Consider the following 25,056-nt stretch of genomic DNA (forward strand, 5'->3'; position numbering starts at 1 on the left):
CATCAAACTAAAAAGTTTTTGTATAGCAAAGGAAACCATCAACAAAACAAAAAGACGACCAACTGTTTGAGAGAAGATATTTGCCAATGATATATCAGATAAGGGGTTTATCTCCAAAATTTATAAAGAACTCATACAACTGAACACCAAAAAAATCCCAGATGATCCAATTAAAAATGGGCAGAGGACCTGGATATGCATTTCTCCAAAGAGGACATACAGATGGACAACAGACATATGAAAAGATGCTTGACATCACTAATCATCAGAAAAATGCAAATTAAAACCACAATCAGACCTCACCTCACACCTGTCAGAATGACTATCATCAATAATCAAAAAATAAGTGTTGGTGAGGATGTGGAGAAAAGCGAACCTTTGTGCACTGTTGGTGGGAATGCAGATTGGTATAGCCACTATGGGAAAGTTTGGAGGTTCCTCAAAAAATTAAAAATAGAATATATAACATAGCAATTGCACTTCTGGGTATTTATCCAAAGAAAACCAAAACACTAACTCAAAAAGATATATATACCCCTATGTTCATTGCAGCACTATTTACAATAGGCAAGATGTGGAAGCAACCTAACTGCCCATCAGTAGACGATTGGATAAAGACGATATGGTACATGCACACAATGGAATATTACTCAGCCATCAAAAAATGAAATATATCATTTGCAACAACCTGGATGGACCCAGAGGTTATTATGCTAAGTGAAATAAGTCAAACAGAGAAAGACAAAAACCATATGATTTCACTTACATGTGGAATCTAAGGAACAAAATAAATAAACAAACAAAATGAAATCAGACTCAGATACAGAAAACTAGTGACTGCCAGATGGGATGAGGGTTGGGGGACTGGGTGAAAATGGTAAAGGGATTAAGCACAAATTGGTAGTTACAAAACAGTCACAGGGATGTGAAGTACAGCATAGGGAATATGGTCAATAATATTGTAATAATTAGGTATAGTGCTAGATGGGTACTAGACTAATTCAGGGGATCATTTTGTAAATTATATAAATGTCTAACCACTATGTTGTACACTTGATCTTTCTCAAGATAACCTTCTCTTTCCTGCTCTCCCTTCCTCACTCCCCCCTCCCACCTCCTCCCACCTCCGCAGCCACAATTCAGCAACAGACCCAACTTAATTTTTTACGACTTGTCTCCAAATTCTAGTACATGGGTCCTTCATACAGTTGTAGGAATCAAGAAAAGTGTGCAAGTATAAAGGCAGGTGAGAACCTGGCAGAGATGATTTTTGGCTATACAAATTCCATTATTGCTCGTCTGTAAATTCTTTCAATGGCCAGATAATTAATTTGGAATCTGCAAGTCAAATCACTCATTTTTCTGCAAAGTTAAGTAATTGGATAAAACATATTTCCAAAGTATGCAAACTATGAAGGTGGCCAATTACATCATCTTCCTGTATTGCTCTCCTAGTTTTGTTTCCTCATGCCTGCTTGATGATTCTTCTCAGTACAGATCTTTTTGGGCTTCTTGATTTTGAATTCCAAATTTGGCAAATTACCTTTGCTGACATTTTTCTAATTTGCTTTACTGCTGGTATTTCATAGACATTGTAAGACAAATGCTCCCACTGCCATTTTGATATAAGTTGAGACTTTGAATGTTTCTAAGACTTTAAGAAAGAATATCTGCTTTTGTTGCATATGTACAGATTATGTGCGGGTTCTGTCAAAGGAAAATCCCATAACTGGGCACTGAGGACACACTTATCTCCAAAAAAGAACATATGCCTATCCTCACATACTTACTCAGATTGGCTAATGAACCTATAAATGGATGTTCTTATCATTTACCAACTTGGCTTTGCTTTCAAAGACATAAAATACAAAGATACTGGGAAATATTAGTAATTCTTAACAGCAATTAAATATATGACCATATATGCAATGCATGGATAAAGTCCATTAATCCTCACTTAAAACTAAAACTTTCTTCATCCAAGTAGAATGTGCTGTACAAACTTCTCAATTTGAACCATGCATTGATGAAACTTTAGGAAACATTTAACATATTCCACAAAACTTTCCCTTCCTACTCTGCAGCAGGTTCTTGCTCCTTTAAACTCCTATTTCTCAGTCTATTAAGGCAGCAATTTCATAATTTTTGTCATAATCACTTACCATAAATTTATTAACATTTCATTTAAATTAATTGACTGTTAAAACACTAAAACAAATTTATTTTTAAAAAGAAACTCTAACGTGCATTTTCTAAGACACATTAAATACATAAAATATTTATATGGGAATCAAAACATCATCTACATTTCAATGGAAAAGTAGTTCTTTGGTTTAAATGTGGTTTTGAGGCACATGTTGATGGAATATCATTATCATCCATTGTAGTGGATGTTCCAGGCTTCTTGACTTTCTGCTTCTGTATTCCTAGATGAGCACAGTTGAAAGAAGATGGGCCAACCATACATTCTGTCAGTCTAACTGCTACAAATATAATGGCAAATAATTAGAACCTTACGAGTTAAAACTTTATAGTCAGGTGTAGAATAAAATATTTTAATTTTATTAAATTATTTCAAAGGCAAACTTGTAGGGGTGAAGGAATACAGGGAGGATTGGAATGGGTGTATAAACAATATCTTAGGACTTTATATAGCTTATCATTTTCAAAGCAGTTTCATATATCTTATCTAATTTGAATCTCATAATAAGCCAATGAGCTAGAAAGAAGTATATGAGTCAAAGACTCATTATCATCATTATTTGAAGGCCTCTAAGCTATTTATAACTTTTTAAACAGCAAAAGAGAAGCTGGACCTTTTCTCAAGATAAAACTAACTAAAATATCATATTTCTTCTCTTTTGACTGGAATTAGTTAGCAATAAGTGGTTCAAGCTGGATGAGAACAAAGTTCTGCCTTTACCCAGAAATCATTATTTTTTCTCATTTAAATTTAAATTTGTATTTAAATTATACAATTACACCACAAAGCAATAAAGCGTTGAAAAAAATTTAAATATAATTACTACTAAAAGTCTCCAACTATTTTCTTTCTGTAGATTACCTTCTAGTTTGCCTACATGCTTAATTCCCACAGTTGTATTTTGCTTCCTCTATTTTCTTTCTATTATATCATATAGTCTCTCCTATTATTATTCCCCACTTACAAATAAGGAAACATTAAATGATCTGCCCAAAGTCATGTACAGAGTTAGAAGGTGACAAGACTGGGACTAGAGCTTAGATATTTTTTCATTTCATTCTGAAGCTCTTTCTAATACACTATACTGTCTCACAAAGGAAAAGATGTCCCAATTTAAAAAAAATCCGCAAATCTCTAACCTTAATAGATTAAATAAAATGTGATCTTTTAGATTACAAGTTACATTTTACCACCGTAGGAGTCCTAAAAGTGTTAAAAATTCCCCTTCTGCATAATTAGACCTAGTCTCTAGCCTCAAAGAGCTCATATATCATTTACAATTTGACAGAAGTCCTAGAGAAGGATGTATATTTAGAAGTAAAGGATTTGGGTCAATATCAAGTCAATCAGAAAAGAAAAGAAAATATCTTGGGAACTGTAATATGAACCAGTGGAGAAAAGATGATTGAAGTGAAAAACAACTCTGCAGAAGCACATGGGCAGCCTATGGTGCTCCTGTGTGTAGTTATATGGGCTGTTTATATAAGAAACCTCAGAGTATAAAGCACAATTACAAAACGCTGCTCCAGTTTTCCATAAGCACAGATGTAGTGGGAAAGCAGGCTGCTTTCAAGAGCATGCCTAAGTTCCATACTGGGAATTGTAAAAGATTTTTAAAAACTTGCCCTCTGACTTGACTAAAACAAGTATTTTCAGAGTGTAGAATATTGTGAAACTGCATCAAAATAGGTATTTATTAAAAGTGAATATTCTTGAGTCTCAGTCAAGTCTTATTAAATCAAAACGTCTCAGAGGTGGTTTGGAATCTGCATTTTTTAAACAAGCTCTCCAGGTGATTGATAATGCAACACTTACATTTGAAAACCACTGACAGAACAGTTATTGGATACTTTAGAATGTTTTCTTAGTCTCTCATTTTGATGTTAGTATGTCCTAAGTTTTGCTTCCCACCCCTTAACCAGCCCCACTCCCTATAATCATTTGGAATAAAAAAAGAAGATTCAGATATTTAGCAGATTACAGTAAAACACATTAAGACATGGAGGACTAATCTAAGCGAGCTCAGTATTCATTCTCATTAGGGGTCCAGTTCATCAACTGTACTGAAGTCAAGAGGCAGTGAATATATTCCATCAATTGATGTAGATGAGCGTACAAAAAGGCAAAAGAAGCCCAAACAGGCTCATGAAATAAGTTTTTAGAACAAAGTCATAGGTTAAAAGAAGTATTAGATAACAGTTCTTATAACAAGCTTTATGTCCTGGCCTATTGATTCTGCACCAGTTATTTTTACTAGAAGACAGAGAACCAATAAGGTGATGTGGATCTCAATTTTCAGCTATAGTTACTGTGTGGATCCTTAAAAGTCTTCATGAGCAATATTAGCTTATGTAATGACCATCCAGGGCTGGTGTTCTGTGTATTTGTTTCTGGTTGATAACTTCAATAATTGAAAGAAACAAAAAAGTGATGAATACACAAACCATTCTGATTGAGACAATAAATCTGTTGATACTTCAGATTAGAAAAGTAGCATATTGCTTCAGGTACTTATCATATTGAGTTTTACATGCTGTCTCTAAACAACCTCAGTTATAAACAGAATGTTTATAAAAGTTGTGGACTAAAATTGACATACTTTTGTGCTACATATGTTTATTAAATTAACAGCTCAGATTAATATAGTCAAAGGGGCATGACATAAGGTACCATAACACTGCCTGAATGTTATAGTTATAATACCATCAGTAATAATAAATAATGAATCAAGAGCAGTGACTGTTATTTTGTTTCTTGAAAAAGCATCAAAATTAAAATAAAATTTAGTTTATTAAAGCAAAACTTTTTCTTAAAGCTTCAATGCTTAAAAACATGAACATCAAATAGTTTATTAACTATTTTTATGCTGTAAAGAGAATCTGTGAAAGCTGCTTTTAAAAGAGATCTACAGACAATGAGTAACTACAGAAAAAAAATAAAGGAAAGTGGAGTGAGAACTAGGAGATGAAAAGAATATGAGATACTGAATAATTAACTCCTTGGCCTCTCAAGGTCTCTGTCTCAACAAAGAATTCCACATGTGCTATATAGTTCTGGCATAGTAGTTCCACATACTTCATGTCAGATTACTTGTTTACGACTGAAGAAAAATTAACTTTTAATTAAATTTAATTAAAATTTGTTAGGTGTCTACTACTATACACATGTCAAGGATTTTATAGACACTAAGTTTTTATACTTAAAGAAATATCTGGCTAAAACATCTTATTTCTTTGTCTCAAGAATCCTGAGGAGTTAATATTATCCTCATTTTACAATTGAGAAACCTTTGGCTCAAAAGTTAAATGATTTGTCTAAGAACACCCAGATAGGCAACACCAGTGGTGAGATTCAAACACAGGTTTTATGGTGAAGCCCATGATTTTTCCAATGGGTGTGTGTGTGTGTGTGTGTGTGTACACACATATGAACTCTTCTTTAAAGGGTTCAGTTTGAAGGCCCAGAACTAAACATCAGTTTCTTTCTCTGTTTCTTGTGAGTCAGGATTTCACCAAAGCCATTTATAATGGGAAAAATGTAATTATTGACATCTCTCTTCCACACAACAATCAGGGTGGATTTTCAAAAACACATATTGAGGGTCTACTATGTGTGAGGCCCTGGGGATACTGAACAAGACAAACAAGGTCCCTAACCCTCAAGAAGCTGACATTCTAATGAGAGAGATAAATATACTAAATAAGCATACAAGCGTGTTTCAGGTAGTGACTAACATTTTGAAAAAATAAAGCAGGGTACAGATGTGAAGGGTGACTGGGGGATGTGACAGTTATTTTAGATAGTGTGGTCAAGGAAGGCTTCTCTGAGGAGGTGATGTCTTTACTGAGACCAAATGAGGAGAAAGACACAGGCAGGAGGCAGGAACATTGTGGATGTGTTCAAGGAATAGCTGGAAAGGCCAGTGTGGCCAAAATGAAGTGACTCAGAGCATGGTGGGAAAGAGGTCAGTGAGGTGAGGACAAAATGTCATGGAAACTCACATCCAAGGAAGGGCACACATCCATAGCGATACATGGAGGGGCGGCATGCAGGTGGCCATGGCTGCTGTCAGACAAGAGAGATGGCAATATGTTGGCATAGCAGGTTCTCAGTTCAACAGCTATGCCAGCATCTTGCCTCCTCTCCAGTTCCAAGTTATGGGGGGGCAATACCATGTTTCTTCGGTGTTTTACTTTTCCAAAATCTCCCCTTCCACCTGAGGGAGGGAAAACACACTCATTAATTAAAAATGCAAGCTTATTTCTGAACCTTTTAACAGTATTCTTAGAGCATCCATGTTTTTAATAGCCAAAGAACTCAAAATAACCTAAATGTATATCAATATGATTGATATTGGCTAAATTATGACCAGAAATTATGATAGTCTTACAATAAAGTATTTTGTCATCCTTACAAAAGACCAAGGCATAAGAATAATGGCACTATATATAAAAACTTTTGTGTAAGTGAAAAAGTGTGCATATACACAGATATCATGCGGCATATGTATATATTTTTTTCTTGAAGAACACATGAGTGATTTATTATTTTAAATAATGGTTTATTATTTTTAAAATAATTAGTTATAAATTATTTTTGTTTTCTTCTATATGTTTTTAATAAAAATACTAATAAATATCATTTATGAAAAATGAACCTAAGATATACCTATAAAGACAAAACATTTAGTTACATACTACTACCAAAGTACAGATGACAAAGAAGCATATGCTCTTAAACATGACTAAATTATCAAATGCATTAGCCAGAAACAAAAGTTCATGTTTCCTAACTAGGTATATACACACATAGTCATTCAATTATACATGTACAGTATGTGGTATGTTTCTTGTGGGAGGGCAGGAGGTTATGAGGGTTCTATTGCACAAGATCCTGTAAAATCTTGTCCTGGGGGCAAGGTGACTGGTGGAACAGGTATTGTACTGACTTCCTAGAATACAGTTCAATTTGCTAACATGATCTGTTAATATCAAGGTATTTAGGAATTTTTGGTTCATCAAGTACAGAACACTGGATCAAAATTAATGGCAAATACAAGACAGGTTAAGTAACAAAATACATTGAGAAAAGATTGAGAAAAGATTTCATTGAATTGAGAAAAAGATTTCATTGAATCAAACTCTTCTCCAAATATCATTTAAAAATATTCCTAATATTTGTAATTGAGGCAGCTATAAGTTGTATCATTTTAGAAGGTACACACTACATATTTCAAAACAATAATTTCTTGTGATTTTTTTTTTCAGATTCATTTTGCACACACAAAAGAAAACTGAATGCTAACAATGGCCTGATTTACCACCCAGATGTAGCAGATAAGAAGTCATATGAGCTGTTTTATAAGAGAATCACTTAAATGGAAGAGATAATACGATCAACTCATGCACTGCTTTCCTCTTCCTGTATACTTGCATATATATATATAAAACAGGAAGAAACTTACTTTGTAAGTTATCAAATTATTTCTCAACATAATTTAAAAGTGCAGAAGAAGACCATGCCCTTCCCCTATTAGAGAAGCTGTAGTTGTTGAAACTTGGGTCCTTTCTTTATGTATTCTCTGATGTATTTAGCTTCTTTCAGGTCACTGGTAAAATGTACCTCCTCACTACATACAACTTGAACAAATTTCTTGCAAAAGTACAGCCTAACCATGAATTATGTTACAACTAGAAAACATAAAAAATATTGTGAAAACCTGGTTATAGCCTTTAGCAGTAAATATTAAACTTTGAAAAATATTGTCAATAAAATGCCCTGAAGAAAATGCAGGGCCTATTTATAATTTTTTTCTAAAAGAATTAAAAAATTTTTTGTTATGTCTCAAATCTTTAGCAGTGTAATTAACAAAAGAAAGGTCAAAGTCTAGAATTTTTCAAATTATTTTAACTTTAAATTCATGTTAACTGAATAATATGATTTCATTTTGTGAATAATTGATTTAAAATTATTCTGGCAGCAAATCCAGCATGTCCCAAGACATGTGGGGGAGAGGAGGTAGTTAGCTATACCAACCCTAATTAGTACACAGACATAAAGAATGAGAACAACTTAATCACAGCAACTAAAAAAATGGTGTAACTAATACTCAATGTGTTTTTCCAGAGCTGGCATACAATCTACTTAATGCTTCATTAAAAAAAAAAACAAAAAAAGTTTTCTAAAAAAGGCTGGGAGTAGTGGGGCTGATTATGTATAAAGAGCTAGAATGTCCTATTTTTCAAGTACAGTATTATGGAAAAATTTGTGGTCCAATCAAGAACATAACTGTGGGGAAAAAATAACATTCACTGAATGTGTTGGTATTGCTTTTGGGAACAGACAATTTGACAGGATGTGCTTAAAGCTACTCCCTAACTGATAGAAGCCAGATGTGTGTCTGCCCTACATTTAGGGGTCTGCAAGAGAGAAAGGAGAAAATTATATATATAATTATATAAATACATATAACTATATATAAAGCGAATATAATAAAACTATATATAAACATATATATCTAAATAAAAATTATATATATTTTAGTTTAGGAATATTAATAAAGCACAACTGAACATCTATATTAGGCATCAGAAACAATAACCAAGCTGCAACCACTAAAGCAACGAGGAACTGGAGAAAGGGTTAAGATTTTATTTCTTGCCCTTCCCACTAGTCCGTCTTTCTTGTTGGAAGACCTCATACTCCTCTCTTCCTGTCCAAAACTCCCTAACCACACATACACATAACACGGTGGTACCAGGCTTATTCACCCTCAAAGAGCCCCATTTCCCCAAATCACACTCCTCTACCCATTCTGAACTGCCTTTTCCTCTTTGCATATGTTCTCTATACTATACAGAGATCCCTAACCCCTGGGCTGCAGACTGGTTGGTACCTGTCTGTGGCCTTTTAGGAACTGGGCCACATAGCAGGTGAGCGAGTGAAGTTCCATCTGTATCTGCAGCCTCTCCCCAGCGCTATCATCATCGCCTTAGCTCCATCTCAGATCATCAGGCATTAGATTCTCATAGAAGCACCAGTCTCTGATGCCAAAAAGGTTGGAGACCGCTTAGAGATGAGAAAGAAGAAATCTATCCCCTTGTTATAGGAATTTAAGACAAACTGCAAATGGTTAACAGACTTAACCCTTCGAGGGGACCTAAATTTTTTAGGAGATGAGTATTATATAAAATTAGTTTTTAGTTAGTAGAAGATGAAGATATTTTAAACTGGGGTATCTCCATCCTACAACTTTTTGCCTAACATAGGCCAAGATCAAGCTATTTGCTATTTTCTCAAATTTATATAAACTCAGTGAGGACAGAAGGTGGAGGTGGAGGGGAAGAAGGGAGAAGCAACTTTCTTTTTTGAGTAAATAGTATGTACTTTTACATTCCCTACCCCTATTTAACCCTCAAAACAGTTATAGGTATTATTATTCCCTATTTACAAATGATTAAGCTGAGACTGAGAAAGTTTAATAATCTAAAGTAAATAGCACAAGGTCAGCAATCTATAATAATTCTATTAGTTTAACATTTGTTGGGCATCTATTACATGCCAAGCATTGTGCTGAAGACAGGGCCTCTGCCCATACTGGATTTCTAAGTTGGGCATTGGGGTAGGGGCAAACCTTTAACACATTATATATTTCCACTTAATTTGGTTAGTCCTATGGATCAAGTTAGGCATAAACTATAATAAGAGAAAACATAGTATTGTGATGGATTACAATTATAGCCTTAATTCTCCCTGTATCCACATCCTGGTCATGTAACTGCATATCCATTCTGACTCTAGAGTTAGCTACATAATTTGCTTTAGTCAGTTTGTGATCTTAGCAAGATATGATGAATGCAGAGCTTAAAAAGCACTTCTGAGACTGGGCTTGCCTGCTTTCTCTTGAGCCTTGTCATCACTATGAGAACATACCCAAGCTACTCTACTAAATAATAATTTGCATGTAGCAGAGCAAAATCTCCCTGGTCATCCCAGGCAAGGCACCCTCGATCAGCCAACAGCCAGCCAACCCTTACATGTGAGCAAGCCCAACCAAAATTAATAGAGCTGCTTAGCTGACCACCTCAATGTGAAAGCAAATGAACACTTCCTGCTGAACTCCTCTGGTTTTTTTAATAGTTGTTTGCTAGGCAGTATTATTGTAGAAAGATCACTGACATAAGCATAATGATTAAGACTATGTGCTCTGGATTTAGGCTGATCAGATCAATATGATCATTATGGCAGTAAGTAGGTCATGTTTGTTCATGCCACTCATTGCACTAAAGGCACAATAAAGTCAACTGACACCTACGTTCCTTCTGGCACCATGTGCTGGAAAATTATAGGATTTCAGTGAATATGAGTGAATAAGTTAACTAATCAAGCGCTGTTCTGCTAGACTGGGGAGCTCCTTGAGGGTAAGGGGCAAGTTTCATTTATTTCTGCACCCTCAGGACACGATGTGATAAAAGGCTTTTAGCAGAAAGGTTAATCAGTATTTGTTGAGATATTTGGGTTTTTATCCAAATGTTTTTACCAAGATCAATGGGAAGCTGCCCAAGGGCCATAAGGAAGCAACATGACAAGACTTGTGTTTGACGAGGTCATGCTGGTAAAGGGGCAGGAGGGGCCAGAATGAATGCACAGAGATCAGCTGGAAGCCAACACCGCTATCCAGGCAGAGATGGTTGCAGCTTGGATTAGAAGAGAAAAATATACAGATTCAAGATAAATTGGGGAGGCCGAGAAAACTTGGTTGAGAACTTGAGGGCCTAAGAATTGGAAGAACCAATTAAAAAAAAAAAAAAAAAAAACCAGTTTCCTGGTTTGTGCTCCTGGATGAGCAGAGGTAACTTTCATTGAGATAGGGAACTCTGGAAGAGGGCAAATATTTTAAAAATGTAGACTCCTGATTAGAGAGATCTTGAGTTAATCCTAGTCTAAAGCAACCATCTGGAACTTCAATTTAAAGAATATGTGGCATTGATTTACTTGAAGATTGATGTTCCTTGAATACTAAATTGTACCTTGTTGCACTGGAATAGTTCATTTGCTTTACGTGGTTGAAAGGTTCTGAAGGAAGGCTGTGGTAGATCTTTGTTAGAAGGCAATATACAGCCTGTTATGAAAACTTCTTGAACTATATTGAGCCTTTAAAGGAAATTAAGCTTAAGAAGAAAAACAGTGTATGTGCCACATTTAAAATCAATTTTAGAGGCTAAGGATGAATCTTTTCCTGCTTAACATATTTTTCCATGGACTAAAAATTGAACTCGACTTTAGAATATTCCATACCCACAAAGTACGAACTCTTAGTTTGCCCCCTTAGACCCATCTTAAACTGCATATTCCTAGAACTTCATCTAATGCAATTATTTTTTAAATTCCAGTTATTTAAGGTCATGATTGAATTATCCATTTGAAGATCATATATAGCTTTCACAATGCAGTCTGTGTTATTATAAGACCATTGGCTTGGGTTGAAAACTAGCATTTTTTCCTAAATATTTTAGTCCTTAATCAAGCCCTTAAAAATATGTCCTTTGTTAAATTAAAATGTTTATTTTACAACAGGGTCATAACTTTATTTGGGTATGAATTATTATACCTTGGATTTCATGGCCATGGACAACCCCATCACCCAACCCCCAATGCTAGCTAGTCATCTAAAAAATGTGTTCTCTTGGCTTCAGGGGTGCCAGGGTTGTGAGAGACTGGAGATTGATCTGTGCAAACTAATAACCACTTCTGGAAAGAGACCAAAGCATTCTGATGGTAGGTGAACAATATCTTCATGTGTGAAAATGTAGAGAATGTGGGGCTATTGTGAGTTACAGGAGGAGCTGAGTGACTTACCAGTAATACATGGTGCCTCTCAAAGCCCAGCCAAGCACAAGGGAACCCCATTCATCACTGGACCCTTTCATCACCCTCAGTGGTCTAGCACAGTGCATATCTTAAAAAATAAAATCTTCATAGTGGCTGAGTTTCCTGCTCGATTCATATTTTAGATCTTTCAAAGCTTGAACCAAAGGGATGATGAATTTAGAACACATTAAATGTCAAGCATTTTATATCTATTCTTTTATTAAATCCTAACTCCAAATGGAAGCATTGTTGAGGAAAATTATCTCTGTTTTATACGTGAGAAAACAAAACCTCAGAAAAGTTAAGTGATTAGTTTACAATCATGCTGCTAGTAATTGTTAGAGTTGGAGTTCAGCTTGTCTTCCCTAAGAGTCTGTACTCTACCTGGGGCACAGGTAGAGTACAGACTCTTAGGGAAGACAAGCTCACCAGTAACTTCCAACCTCACCAGCCTAATCTTCTACTCACCAACATGGCTCTCCCTTTGGGGCTAGATTCATCTCCTTACCAACTCTCTAGCACGCCAGATCCACCTTGTTCACAGCATTTCTCCTGCTCCGGAAACATTCCTCGAAATGATCATTCTGTTTCATGACTCTAAAAGGATCCATTCCAGAGGAAGCATTCTGAACTCAAAGGAATGGTCCACCATGTTGATTCACAAACCATAAATGACTCAGTTTTCCTTTTTGTCAGTAATCTATGGAATACTGTAAATGCATAATTAAAACATAAAACATTTTTATTATCGGGCTAGATGGTTTCCTGTGAGCCAACTACCACCAATGTCAGACATACAGTACACACTGCAGGAGAATCTCCAAAATAATCCATAACCAAGGACTCCCAAATATTTCCATATCCTCTAAGTGTCATTCCCTTAGAATGCTAAGTCTCCAGCCCTTTACAAGAGTTGTTCCCTCCCTCACACCCCTTTGTCTACCTGGCAAACTGGAATTCATCTTTAAGACGCTACTCAGTGCCCTGATGATGATAATGATGATGATGACGACGATGGTGACAATGATGATGATGATGATGACAAATGCCCTATTCTAACAAAGGGACAGATGAAGGAATGCTAAGTTATATTTGCTGGAGGTTGTGTTTGTTTTTGTTTTTGTTTCTAATTTTCACTTGCAGGTGATTTTGGCGATACTGCTGAAGACACATTGGCAAACTGGGCCCAATTTCTGTATGCTTTTTTGGTAGCTTTTGTCCTAATTAAAATCTAGTGCCCTGAGCCACTGCCGTTTGCAGATCCAGAGGCTACAATGGCTCCAGGAAGAGCTAGATTCCAGAGGGAGCTTCAAGAAGGAATATGGTCTGACCACATCAAGGAGACTAAAGTGAAAATCACAGTGCACAGGCTACAAGTAACTTGGGGTTAGCAGTGGAGAAGCAGACAGTCTGCAGGAGAGAAAAGCCGTGATAACAACAATGGCTGTCACTGGTTTCTACTCTGTGAAAGCTTTTATATATGTTACTGGATTATTTCCCATCCTCCCAAAAGCTCTGCAAAGTAAGAACCTTCATTCCAATTTTATTTTCTTTAAAGAGAATATGCAGAATTGATGCTTTATAACCCAAATCTGAATCATAAAAAGTTCTGCTTTATTTAAAAACAAAATAATACCATGATTTTCCTTTGCATCTTTTCCAGTTGTGCTGTCCTTTCACTAAATATATTTCCAAGGTCCCATCTACAGCTAAAATCCTTTAATACCCACCAAGGAAGAGCATTAATAGATGTTAAACAAGAATGAGAGTAAATGTGTGCATTTTTTAGATGTTTCCTTTAAACAACTCAAGGTATTCTGGAAATACTTCTTAAAGTACATAAATCTTTTTCCCAGTAAATATCCACAAATATCTCAAATAAACTCAAGAAACAGAAGAGCAGAAACAAGGAGACCCAAAAAAACCCTGGAGAACCAAATACACAAGACCAACTTCAGTGAAGAGGAGGGAAGGGCAGACAGCAATGAACTTGGTGGTATATTGAAGGGGCTGCTCTCTGGGCCACAGTAGCAACATTATATTCAAATTGTCATCACTAGCCTTTTATGCTACTCTTTCTACTAGCACTTGGTAATCTGATATAACCACAAGGAAAAAAATGCTTATCCCTCCCAGATGGTAAAGGAGCCCCTGCCCTTGAGATTTTTGTTTTTCACAGAACTGGGTAAAATACTACAAATACGTTTATTTTCTATTATAGTGAAGATCCATTTACATATGTCTAATTATGTTTCTGCTTGTAGTGACAGGAATTACCTTTTACGAAAAGCTCCATGTCTTGATTACCGATGTCAGCCTAGAATGTTCACTCTGAAATGCAAGAAGCACAAAATCAAAATAATTTCATTTCCCAACAGCCATGAATGGATTTAATTAGTACATGGCATTCTAAGGCAAATAAACACATGTTACACTTTTAAGACAGAAAAATAGGAAGGATCCTTTCCTCATTAATTTGCAATTAGCTTTCAATAGACATAACCTGTACTGGACTTTTAGCAAGAAAAAATATCTTAAAAGGAATGGAGAATGTTCTAATTAGGCAAATTCAACTTTGGTTCTATCATGTTGACGTCCATAAGAAAATGCAAACTGTTCCATTTACTACATTGCAAAGTATCTGCTACTGCAAGGACAAAGACTTTTTAAAGACCTGGAATAAAGAAACGGGCTAGACTGTACTTGGAAGAAGCAAATAGGTGACAAGGTACTTTTCAAACATGATGGAATGTGGTTAGAATAGAACAAAGGATGCACAGATTTCATAAGAATGTTGGTAAAAAGAAAATGTAAACCAAAAAATAAATAAATAAATAATACGGCTCATTGCTCTTCTTTTAAAACAGTAAGTAACAAATAATGAAAATGTCTTCACATAATAAATTATAGTTTTTCATGTAAACCTTTATAATATTTATTACATGAGGAAAATGTACATTTTTTAGAAATACTATTCTCTTTAAATTATGCCTAGAAATTCTACTAAAAATTTATTCTACGACTTAAGATGATTCTCCTGAACCATTTCAGAAACATTAAAAATATGACCACCTCTAATTAAAATGTATATTTTCCCCAATAAACTTAAATGTTGAGAACTACATTTTCATATATGAAAAAATATATACTAACCACTTAAAGTGTATGATGGAATAACAATAGATGAATCTTGGGAAAGTAACTCTGTTTCTGATCACATTTTTGTAAGCACTGACATTTGTTTCTCACTACAGTTTTATTATTTAGTTTATTTCCGATTTATAACATGTCTTAAAAACAGCACAATTATGAACAACTTAGTCTCAATTTCCATGTCACAAAATTAAACTCCAATTTTCTTTCACATAGGCTTACTTTTCATTTTCTACAAATTTCACGATCAGTGACCAGGGGGGTGACGCGAAACTGCTAAGTACAAGTTGCTGCCTGGGGTTGGAGCTAAGTGAACTTTCTTTCCTGGGGATTCTAGTGCTTGCTGAGCCTCTAGCAGAACACGGTTGTCAGCCCTTGCTATTCACTGGAATCCTTTGAACTTTTAAAAACTACTGATGCCGGGCCCCCACAGCACAGTGAATATATCAGAATCTCTGGGGATAGGGCCTGAGCATTGTTATGTTTATAAAAGTTCCCCAGACAATTATAATGTGCAGGCAGGGTAGAGAACCACAGATATAAGGCTTTGAGATAGATGGATGGTTATATCAGAGTCAGCTTATTGTTGTTAATGATCCGGTGAGCCAGTAATGTTGAATAGAGAAAAACAAGGGGAAGCCTCCATTGTATACTGATAATGACTGGAGAAAGCTCTATCTGTCGATACAAGAGGATGGAGGCAAGAGAAGCCTCTCTCACCATTGCCCCAGACTGCACTCCCTTATGAGTCAATTTGGATTATCTGTAAAGTAAATATAATCAACTCATACCCAGATTATAGCCTACATTGGAGGCCCTAAAACAGCATCTTTTTTCTGGAAACAAATTTTCAATATAGAGTAAAGTGACTTACATGTGTGCCAGCTCTCTTCTGGGTTTACTCTCCTAAATTAACTCTCTAATTTCTTTCACCCTGGGAAGCTGACCCATTAAAAAATGGAGCACAGTAAAAAGAAAAGTTGCTACATTACATTTAAACTGAATCTTAAAGTACTTTTAGTGATTATGGTGAGCATTTTCACTTCATTTCATCTCAACAAAGATTTATTGCTTAATCTTCATATACCAGGGAATAAAGAACAGAGATGAACCTGTACCAGTTCAGCACTGATGAGTTAACAACCAAATGGAGAAAGTGAATAAATTAAAAATAACACATCATTATGACACAGGTGAGAACAGAAATATCTAAATATTCAAAAATACAGAGAAAGGATAGATGAATTTTATCTGGAAGGAGGTCATGGAAGAGCTTCCCAGAGAAACTAATAACTGAGCAGGACTTTGAAGACTAAACAGAAGTCTAAAAACCAGATAAGGCAGGATGGAATTTTTCTAGGAGAGAAAAAGTTCATGCAAATGATCTCAGGCATGAAACAGCAGGAACTAAAGAGACTTAGCTCTGCTCTCTTTCTCCTAAAATAAAAACTTGCAAAGACCTGGACTTTGCGGGCAGGGAGTAAGCATTTATGAAAAATATACTATGTAACAAGGATTGAGCATTTTAGTTTTGTGTTTTAAACTGAGTTCATATTATAAATAAGAAAACTGAGACTCAGGTAAGGGCTACTTTAGACATCCCAAGGCATTATCCCCCTCATGAGTGGTTAATTATTTTTGTTATTCTTATGTTTATGTGAATCATTTTAAACATTATATTCTATCAGTTGCTCTCATTACATGGAAAGGATTAAGATGAACTACTGGTGTCCAGGGTTTTGAATTACCCACCAGAGCACTTCCTCATCACAAGAGTTAAATATTAACTCTCTGCTGATACCTGTCTGCGGTGTGTGTGTGTATGTGTGTATAGGTGGCAGGTAGGAATGGGATGTCATAAATGTAAGTGGTTTAGGGAGCAAGTAATCAGGAACTAATGTGTGTCAATATTGGAATAATCACCTAAAGGTAAAACTCTTAGCAAAAGCAAATCTTTAACAAGTCCAACGTAGGAATTAAATTATTTTAAAACAACAGTACGTTCAAAGCTCTGAATCTAATAGAATTTATCATCACTATTGATAACTTCACTGTTCTGAAAATATTTTCAATGCTAACCATTTTAGGACACTTATTTTTATTCAAACGGGTTAATATGGGCTTAATTTTTTGCTACTTCTCCAGTATAAAAATGTAATTCTTCAATAATATCCCTACATGGACCAAAAATCTACAAATGTTTAATGTAGATATCACTCCAAATCACTCTACAGCCTCCCAGATGGAGCAGAAATCAATTTAAACCCAGTCCATTTCTTACCATTAAGGGATTTTATTTGGGCATGAGTTTTGGCCAAACCTATAAATTCAGTTTTTTCCAGCATGAACCAAATTAGCATCTTAGATGTACATTGCTTTACTCCACTTAGATCTCTGTTCCTCGAAGCCCAGGCACCCTACTAAGAATCTTTTAATAATTTTATTATAGCTCAATTATAGCTCTATCTTATACTACCTGACTTCAATGGGATATTCTCTACGAAAAAGCAAGCTGATTTGCGTTTCTTTAAAGTTTTAAAAAGTTAATTAATATTCGCCAAACACTTTGAAGAGAGAATGTAAGTGTCAAGAGTAATAATTATTATTTTTTTCAAATAACATCACAGGAGCTACCATTCTATAATTTTTTGTGCATCTTTATTATTTTTTTAATCCATGCTTCAGTAGCCTCTGAAGTCAGGAGGAATGCAGATAAAAGGATGTAGTTTGCATTTTCTTTCAAGTAAATGCAAAGTCAGGCAAAAAAAAAAATGCACTTTTCACTTCACATTTTGCTCTCCACAACTTTTAGGCACTGAGTACATTTAAAAGCACTATTCTGGTCATGAAAGAAGCACTGTGTCATAAGGCAGCGAGAAGGAAACTGACCAATTTAAAATCCAACTCTGACTCTCAAGGCCCTATGAACGTGGCCATAATTCTCATAACTACCAAACCAAGAGAGGTGGATTATATTCTCTACAGAGACACCCTCCATTCAGCCTCAGCCTTGCATCTGTGCTACCCCAAATAACTAAGTGCTGGAAATCAGCCTCTTTATCTGTGTTGTTAAACTGTCAAACACCATGGTTCATACTGGCTGTGAAAATTTAATCAATTATATAATTAATTTATTGACACTTTAAAAGACCTTTTAAAAAGATGATCTCTCAAGAGTCAAACTCCTAGTGGATCCAATAGTGAGAACCTAAGTCTAAGAATCTAGAAGAAACCAGTGATTTCCTAGTAGGTAATTATAAACTGTCGTGAGGCTGAGGTTAGATGTCCGCCTACCTGCCAGTACCCCTGCATATTAAGCCTTTGCAATGTGTGGTCTTCCATATAGCACATATATATTATATTTATCAAGTGAGTATTTAGTGGTTGTTTATGGAAGTCAGAGCACTTACAGAGGAAGTGGGAAGCATTGTCCAGGCTGAACACATCAGAAAAATCCTGTCTCTAGAGAATCAGGATGCTTGGCTTTGGAGAAAATGGCTCACTGCATTCAGCTTGTCAAACCCTTGACAGCCTTTCAACATACTAACTTGATTAGCATAAAATGCCTACTAGCGAAAGCAGAAACTGAATTGTTTTAATTTTTCTCTCACTTTGATGATGAGTGTCAAAATTTTTTTAAAAAATTTTAAAGGATGACCAACTCTTTAAAGTAAATTAAAACATTTTAAATTCTTAGCTAAATTTTTTAAAAATGTTCATTTTTGCATATTAACATTTATTTAGTTTTTGTCTGTATCTATCAGGCATTTCCTAAAACTATCAAAAATTCAAGGTAAAGCACATTGCTTGTAATGATTGAGAGAAATAATGTTAAGAGCACAAAAGCGGAACTAAGCTAAGTGATTAAATATTAAAAACCATTTAATTCTTTAGAATTCATAAAGATCATGCTTCTGAATTAGTAAATCTTAAGAGGTAACATTAAACTAATTTATGTATTTCAATAATTTAAAACACTGAAGATTTGAAATTAATAAAAATATCTCCAAATTCAGGAAGATGATAAAATAGCTGTCTTCATATGCAAGTATGGCTTGTCACTTGGTACTTAGTAGAGTACTTCTTGAAAAGGAAGTCCTGCTTGCAGCAATTAATACAGTAGTACCCCCATATCCATGGAAAGTAAAACTGTCCATGGTTTCAGTGGTCCGAAAATATTAAATGGAAAATTCCAGAAATAAACAATTCAGAAATTTAAAACTGCACGCCATTCTGAGTAGTGTGATGAAATCCCATGCCATCTTGCTCCGTTTCACCTGGGATGTGAATCAACCCTTTGTCCAGTGTATTCACACCGTATATACTACCTGCCCACTAGGCACCTCAATTATCAGATCAACTGTCCCAGTATCACAGTGCTTGTGTTCAAATAACTCTTATTTTACTTAATAATGGTCCCAAAGCCCAAGAGTAATGATACCGACAACTCGGATATGCTGAAGTGAGGTTATATAATTATTCTATTTTATTATTAGGTATTGTTATTAATCCCTTACTATGCCTAATTTATAAATGGAACTTTACCATAGGTATGTATGTGCAGGGAAAAACACAGTATATATAAGGTTCAGTACTATCTGTGGTTTCAGGCATCCACTGGGTGTTTTGGACAGTATCCCCGGTGGATGAGGGGCGACTATTGTATACAAACAAGGACTTTTAGGAGGTGGGGATTGGAAGAGTCAAGGATGGAATAGCTATTTTTGTTAATGTTCTAATTGTAGTTATAGTTACCACCCAAAGCATCTGGAAACTGAGAAGTCTTCAAGATAATAAACTAGAAGAATGTTAACAGGGATACTGTAGATCACAATTCAGTTGAAGGGAATGTTAGGATGTGAAAGAATCTTAGGATGTGAAAGTTTGGATGAAACCTTTATTAGACTAGAATAGATAGTCTATTTGTCTTGTTTAACCAATTTAAAGAAGTAAAAGCAAGTTGTCTTTAACACTTATTAACTACAAGAAACACCAATTCACATTAAATGTGCATGATGCACCATTGCTTATTAGGTCTGTTGTATGAAATGCAATGGAGAGAAAGCCAGGCTGTGGAAGGGGCCTTGGTGTGCTCTTTTCCCTCTGTTCCTGGAACCAAGGCAAAGCAGGTAGCCACAGGTACACAAGTAGGGTATGGGAGACTAAATTACTTTGCAATTAAAAGTCCTTTTGGAAAATTTTGCTCTATGTTCTCAAACACTGTTCTTGTTCATAATGTTTCCACATGGAAACTGTTTCCGTTTTTGTTTCTTTCTTTAAAAACAAAACAAAACAACAACAACAACAACAACAAACAACAAAAACCCACTCCAAATCTGACTTTTTCCTATAGGGTAGGTAGTTGGGGAGAACTTTTTTGGCCACTTATCACGTACTTGGGATTTTACATAGAAGCTATCAGTTCATCTTGGTTATCACCCTGTGAAATATAATATTACATCCATTTCACATGAGAGAGAACTGAGGTTTCAGAAGGTGAAGTGATTTGCTGAGGGCCACAGAGCTGGGGAATGACAGACTTGGGATTCTGACCCAGGCTGTCTTGCTCCAAACTCAAGATGCTTTCAATTTATCAAGTCTTAAAAGCAGGTTTAAGTTGTCTAATTCTTATCCAAGGAGCAGTCAGGCAAGCCATGCAGCAGAGTTTTCCCTAATTATAAAACATCATTGTGGGACTTTTAAGTGACCATTTTCTGCCTGAAACCAGTATCAGAATAGAGGCAAAGTGTGGTCTTTCTTTTATCCTTATTCTTACTCTCTTCTTCCCAATCCTCTCTCCTCATGGTTTCCAAATACTCTCTTCATCCTATGGACTCTTCTCTTATCCTTACTACAGTTTCATTTCTCTTCCTATACTTTTGGAATTAAACAGAACCAACAGATGCTGAGTCAAGTACTAAAATGGTACTAGTAGTTCCTAATCATTCATGCTCCAACACATAATATGTAGCAGCATATTTTATTTTGCATGTTTAACTCTAATACTGTTTTTATAAACTCTTATCATATGATATGATGATCTGGCCATGAAATAGGAGAGCATATAGCTATGTGGGCCTAAGTAGTAACCAAAGAATTCTGAAACAAGATCTTCCGCAAGTGTGTATAAAAATAAATATGATGGGTGATAGTCACAAAATCCAGGTTTGAAGTAGCTTCTCCAGGTAACACAGCACTAAAGCAACATGATTTATATCATAAAGCAAGCCTACACTTCTCACTACTTGGCTATTTTTCCTCTCACCAGAACTGATGGTAAATAAAATTATTAACCACCTCATACAAAATATGAAGACTCTAATGAAAGTAGACTCAAAGGATAAACATGTCATATATTGAAGAATGACTCCTAGAATATATGAGTTGTTCTACATTTTTGATTAATAGAGGACAAACTATCAAACACATCATATAATTTCAGAAAAAAACAAACAAACAGTATGGACCTAGAGAAAAAGTAACCACTAGAATCTCATTTTTTAGGGGGCCCATTGTAGGAACTGCATTTTACACCATGACCTGTCACACAATACGTATATAGCACAAAAGTTTTACAAAGCAATATTTATCATCACTATGTACAATATCTTCTGTTATTTCTCTATTTCCTTTCTTAAATAATGCTTATGGTGATCAACAAAATTGATTTCATGATATATTAATGGGTTAGGCCCACACTTGAAAACCCCTGTGCTAAAGCACTGTCAAATCCATCCTGTCACTGACCAAGACAGACAATATTAATGCATCACGACATTATTTCCGATGAGTTCAGCCAAGCCTCAGAACCCTTTGAACTAGCATTCTAGTCAGCAAATATCAATTGGAATTGGGACAAAGACAAGACATAGTCACTATATATGTTCCAAGAGGGCAGGGTGCAGAGGTGGAGTAGCTATTTTTGTCATTTGTTCTCTTTGTATTCCTAGTGCTTACTTAGTTTCTGGCACACAGTAGTCACACAAATATCCACTGAAAAACTGAATTGGTAAATGGCCACTAAGATTAGAGGGTAAGCTTTGGCTCCTAAAATTCCTCTATGAATCCTTTCTCTCTTTCTCTTGGCTACTTTGTTATCTTTAAATGTAAAGCTTTCAAGATTCAATGGTTCTGAGTACTACATGTACCCTCCCTTCTTTCCAAACCCCATCTTATAATGAGTTTTCTGCCCTAGGCTACTTGATGAAAGTATCTGTTACTTTCAAAGACAACTGGTTTACATTTAAAGAATTACTGAAAAGGGTCATAAAGTTGAAAACCATAGTAGAATTCCTTGATAAACTGGTCCTAGAAGGAAGGAGGAAAACTGACATGCTAGGACCTGGGCTGGATATTGGTGCATATATTTTCTCACTTCAACTTTTCAACAATATGACTGGTTTCATATCATTACCCCATCTTATTGGTGGGGAAACAAACTCTTAAAAAGGATGATGAGGTCACACAGTTAGTAAATGTTTGGCAGAGCCAGAATTCAAACCTACATATTTCAATGCTCTTTTTATTATTCCTTAGCTGCTCCCGAGAATGGCGTGTTAAGTTCCAAAACAACAATGACCAGAAGCCTTGAATCCATTTGAAATGTGTGAATTTATCACACTGGAAAAATAAAACCCAATACCTTAGTAACATATTTCATCAAATAAATTTATTTTTTCTTTGCCAAATCTTTGTGAGTTATTCATTGCTGGGTATGTTTTCCTTGGAAGCTGTTAATCTTGGCTCAGATATGAATTTTTACTGTACAGTAATTCAAATGTGCTAAGTCCTATATTACACAGAAAAACAACAAGACTGTGTGCACGTATGCATGTGTGTGTGTTTATGTGGTTCAAGTCCAAGGGGAAATATAAAATGGAAACTATATATGAACTGGGGGTGTGTGTAGAGCAGTTAAAAGAAGTTGTGGGCAGAATCAACAATTTTGGCCTCTTGGCTCTTGCCAGAAGCAGTGTAAGGAAATGGAGTAGAAGAGAGCAGTGTGGGTCAAGTTTAACTCACATCCACCCCCACACAAGTGTACATAGCCTGATATAGTCACAGAACCTACAATGTGTAATTTGCCCAATCGTGATCATGAGTCACTATAAAACTTACTATGAAAATCGTTCAATATTTCTGCTATAAGTTTACAACAGTGGTTCTCAACTAGGAGCAATCTGTCAATGTTTGGAGACATTTTTGGTTGAAACAATTGGGAAAAGGCCAAGGATACTGCTAAATATTCTACAACACAGAGGACGGCCTCCTACAACAACAAATTACATGGCCAAAATGTCAATAGTGCCAAGGTTCGGAAACGCTGATTTATGGGGTGATGCTATTACCTGAGCAACAAAACTACTATACTTTAGCTGCCTCTCTGGTCTCATTCTCCTCATCTGTAAAGTAGAGATGATAATAGTACCTGCTTCACTGGGTTGTTGTGAGGATTACATGAGTCTTATTATGTAAAGCATTTAGAACAGTGCCTATAACATCACAGTAAGTGCTCAGTAAATGTTATTGTTGTTTTTGTTATCACCACCATCATTACCGCCACTATCACCACCACCATCATCACCATCACCACAACCACAACCACCACTACCATCATCATCATCACCATCATCATCATCATCATCAAAGCTCACCGCTATGCAGGGCAGTATTTCCCAAAGTATGACTCCTTAGTAGGTAGATTCTAAGGGGGTAAAAAGGATTCTGTGGTCAAATTAACTTGGAAATGGTGGACTAAAATCAAACAAATTTCTATACTGCAGAACTTCTCAGAATCTTTAAAAAGCAAAGAAAAGAAAAGAAAAGCATGCTGAATTTTCACAACTGACCTAATTTAAGAATCTCATGCAGAATCTTGCAAGACCGAACACTCTTTAGGGAGAAGCTGGTGCAGTGAAAGGGTGGTGGATTGAGAATCTATAGACAGGATTCAGCTCTGGAGTCTCCTATTTACCTGCTCTGAAGACTGGGTAAGTCCCCTGATCTTTCTTGGCCTCTGTGATCACCAATGCAAAAGAAATTTGGGCTGAAAGGCTCTGATTCTTTGATGCTCCTGCAAGCTGAATATCACTGGTAGACCTCAAAGTCATAATCAGTTAAGAAGGACACCAGGATCAAGCAAAATCAAAAGCTGTGACAAAACCCAGGAAAATCATGTCCTCCAAATTCCTGTTATGTAAGGATCTCAAATAACCAACACTGGGAAATCAAGATGGACATGATGTACACAATAAATGCCAGCTTATTTGTTGCTGTTGTTTCTACAAATGCAGCCTCATTTTTCAAGCAGAGTGGGGTTAACAGAGAATATGGAGACGATAAAAAACAGGTCTCAACTACTCAAAGTGCACACCATGATTATCTACTCAATTATCTCATTAGGCATCAAATAAAATCTGCGGAGAACAAGACAAGATAGGACTGCTATCTCAAGGAACTAAAAGTCTATTTGGGGAGAAAGGTACACATATATCAGGCATCAGGTGAATGTTCTGACAGAGGTCTGACCAAAGATCCACAGGTACAGAGTAATCTTAGTTATGGCAATTTTTTGATAAGTCAAAAGCACAATGGCAAAAATACAAAATAAAATCTAAAAATGAAATGTAAATATTTATCTCCTTGTTTGGGTTTCCAGACGAACATTCTTATTGCCTATTGTTCAGGCATCATCTATGGGTGTCAAGAAGGTACCCTAAACTGAAGGTATGTATGCTGTTTGTCAGTCACTGTGATCTTCACTCCTCTGAGTACATTAGTATGGTCAGGCCGTACTAGAATCTGTCATACGTGACAGAGGTGGCACTGAG

General features: G+C 35.7%; 1 protein-coding gene across 4 annotated transcripts in view; it reads right to left on the reverse strand.

Moving 5' to 3' along the window:
- IFNE (interferon epsilon) overlaps nt 1-25,056 on the reverse strand; it is an 80,971-nt gene that overhangs the window by 45,602 nt on the left and 10,313 nt on the right. For 2 of the 4 annotated variants that reach the window (XR_002782621.1, XR_002782619.1), the window contains exons 2-3: nt 14,351-14,404; nt 6,205-6,419 (exon numbers count right to left, since the gene is read on the reverse strand). Coding sequence is in view for 1 of the 4 variants with exons in the window: in XM_023536316.1 (XP_023392084.1) it covers nt 2,472-2,483; nt 6,205-6,419 (227 nt within the window). In the remaining 3 variants the exon portion in view is untranslated. Of the gene's footprint in view, nt 1-2,253; nt 2,484-6,204; nt 6,420-14,350; nt 14,405-25,056 lie in introns of those variants that run through there. The other 2 variants (XM_023536316.1, XR_002782620.1) reach the window with 2 other exon arrangements.

This window comes from Pteropus vampyrus, unplaced genomic scaffold (assembly GCF_000151845.1).
Source record: "Pteropus vampyrus isolate Shadow unplaced genomic scaffold, Pvam_2.0 Scaffold153, whole genome shotgun sequence".
NCBI lineage: Eukaryota > Metazoa > Chordata > Mammalia > Chiroptera > Pteropodidae > Pteropus > Pteropus vampyrus.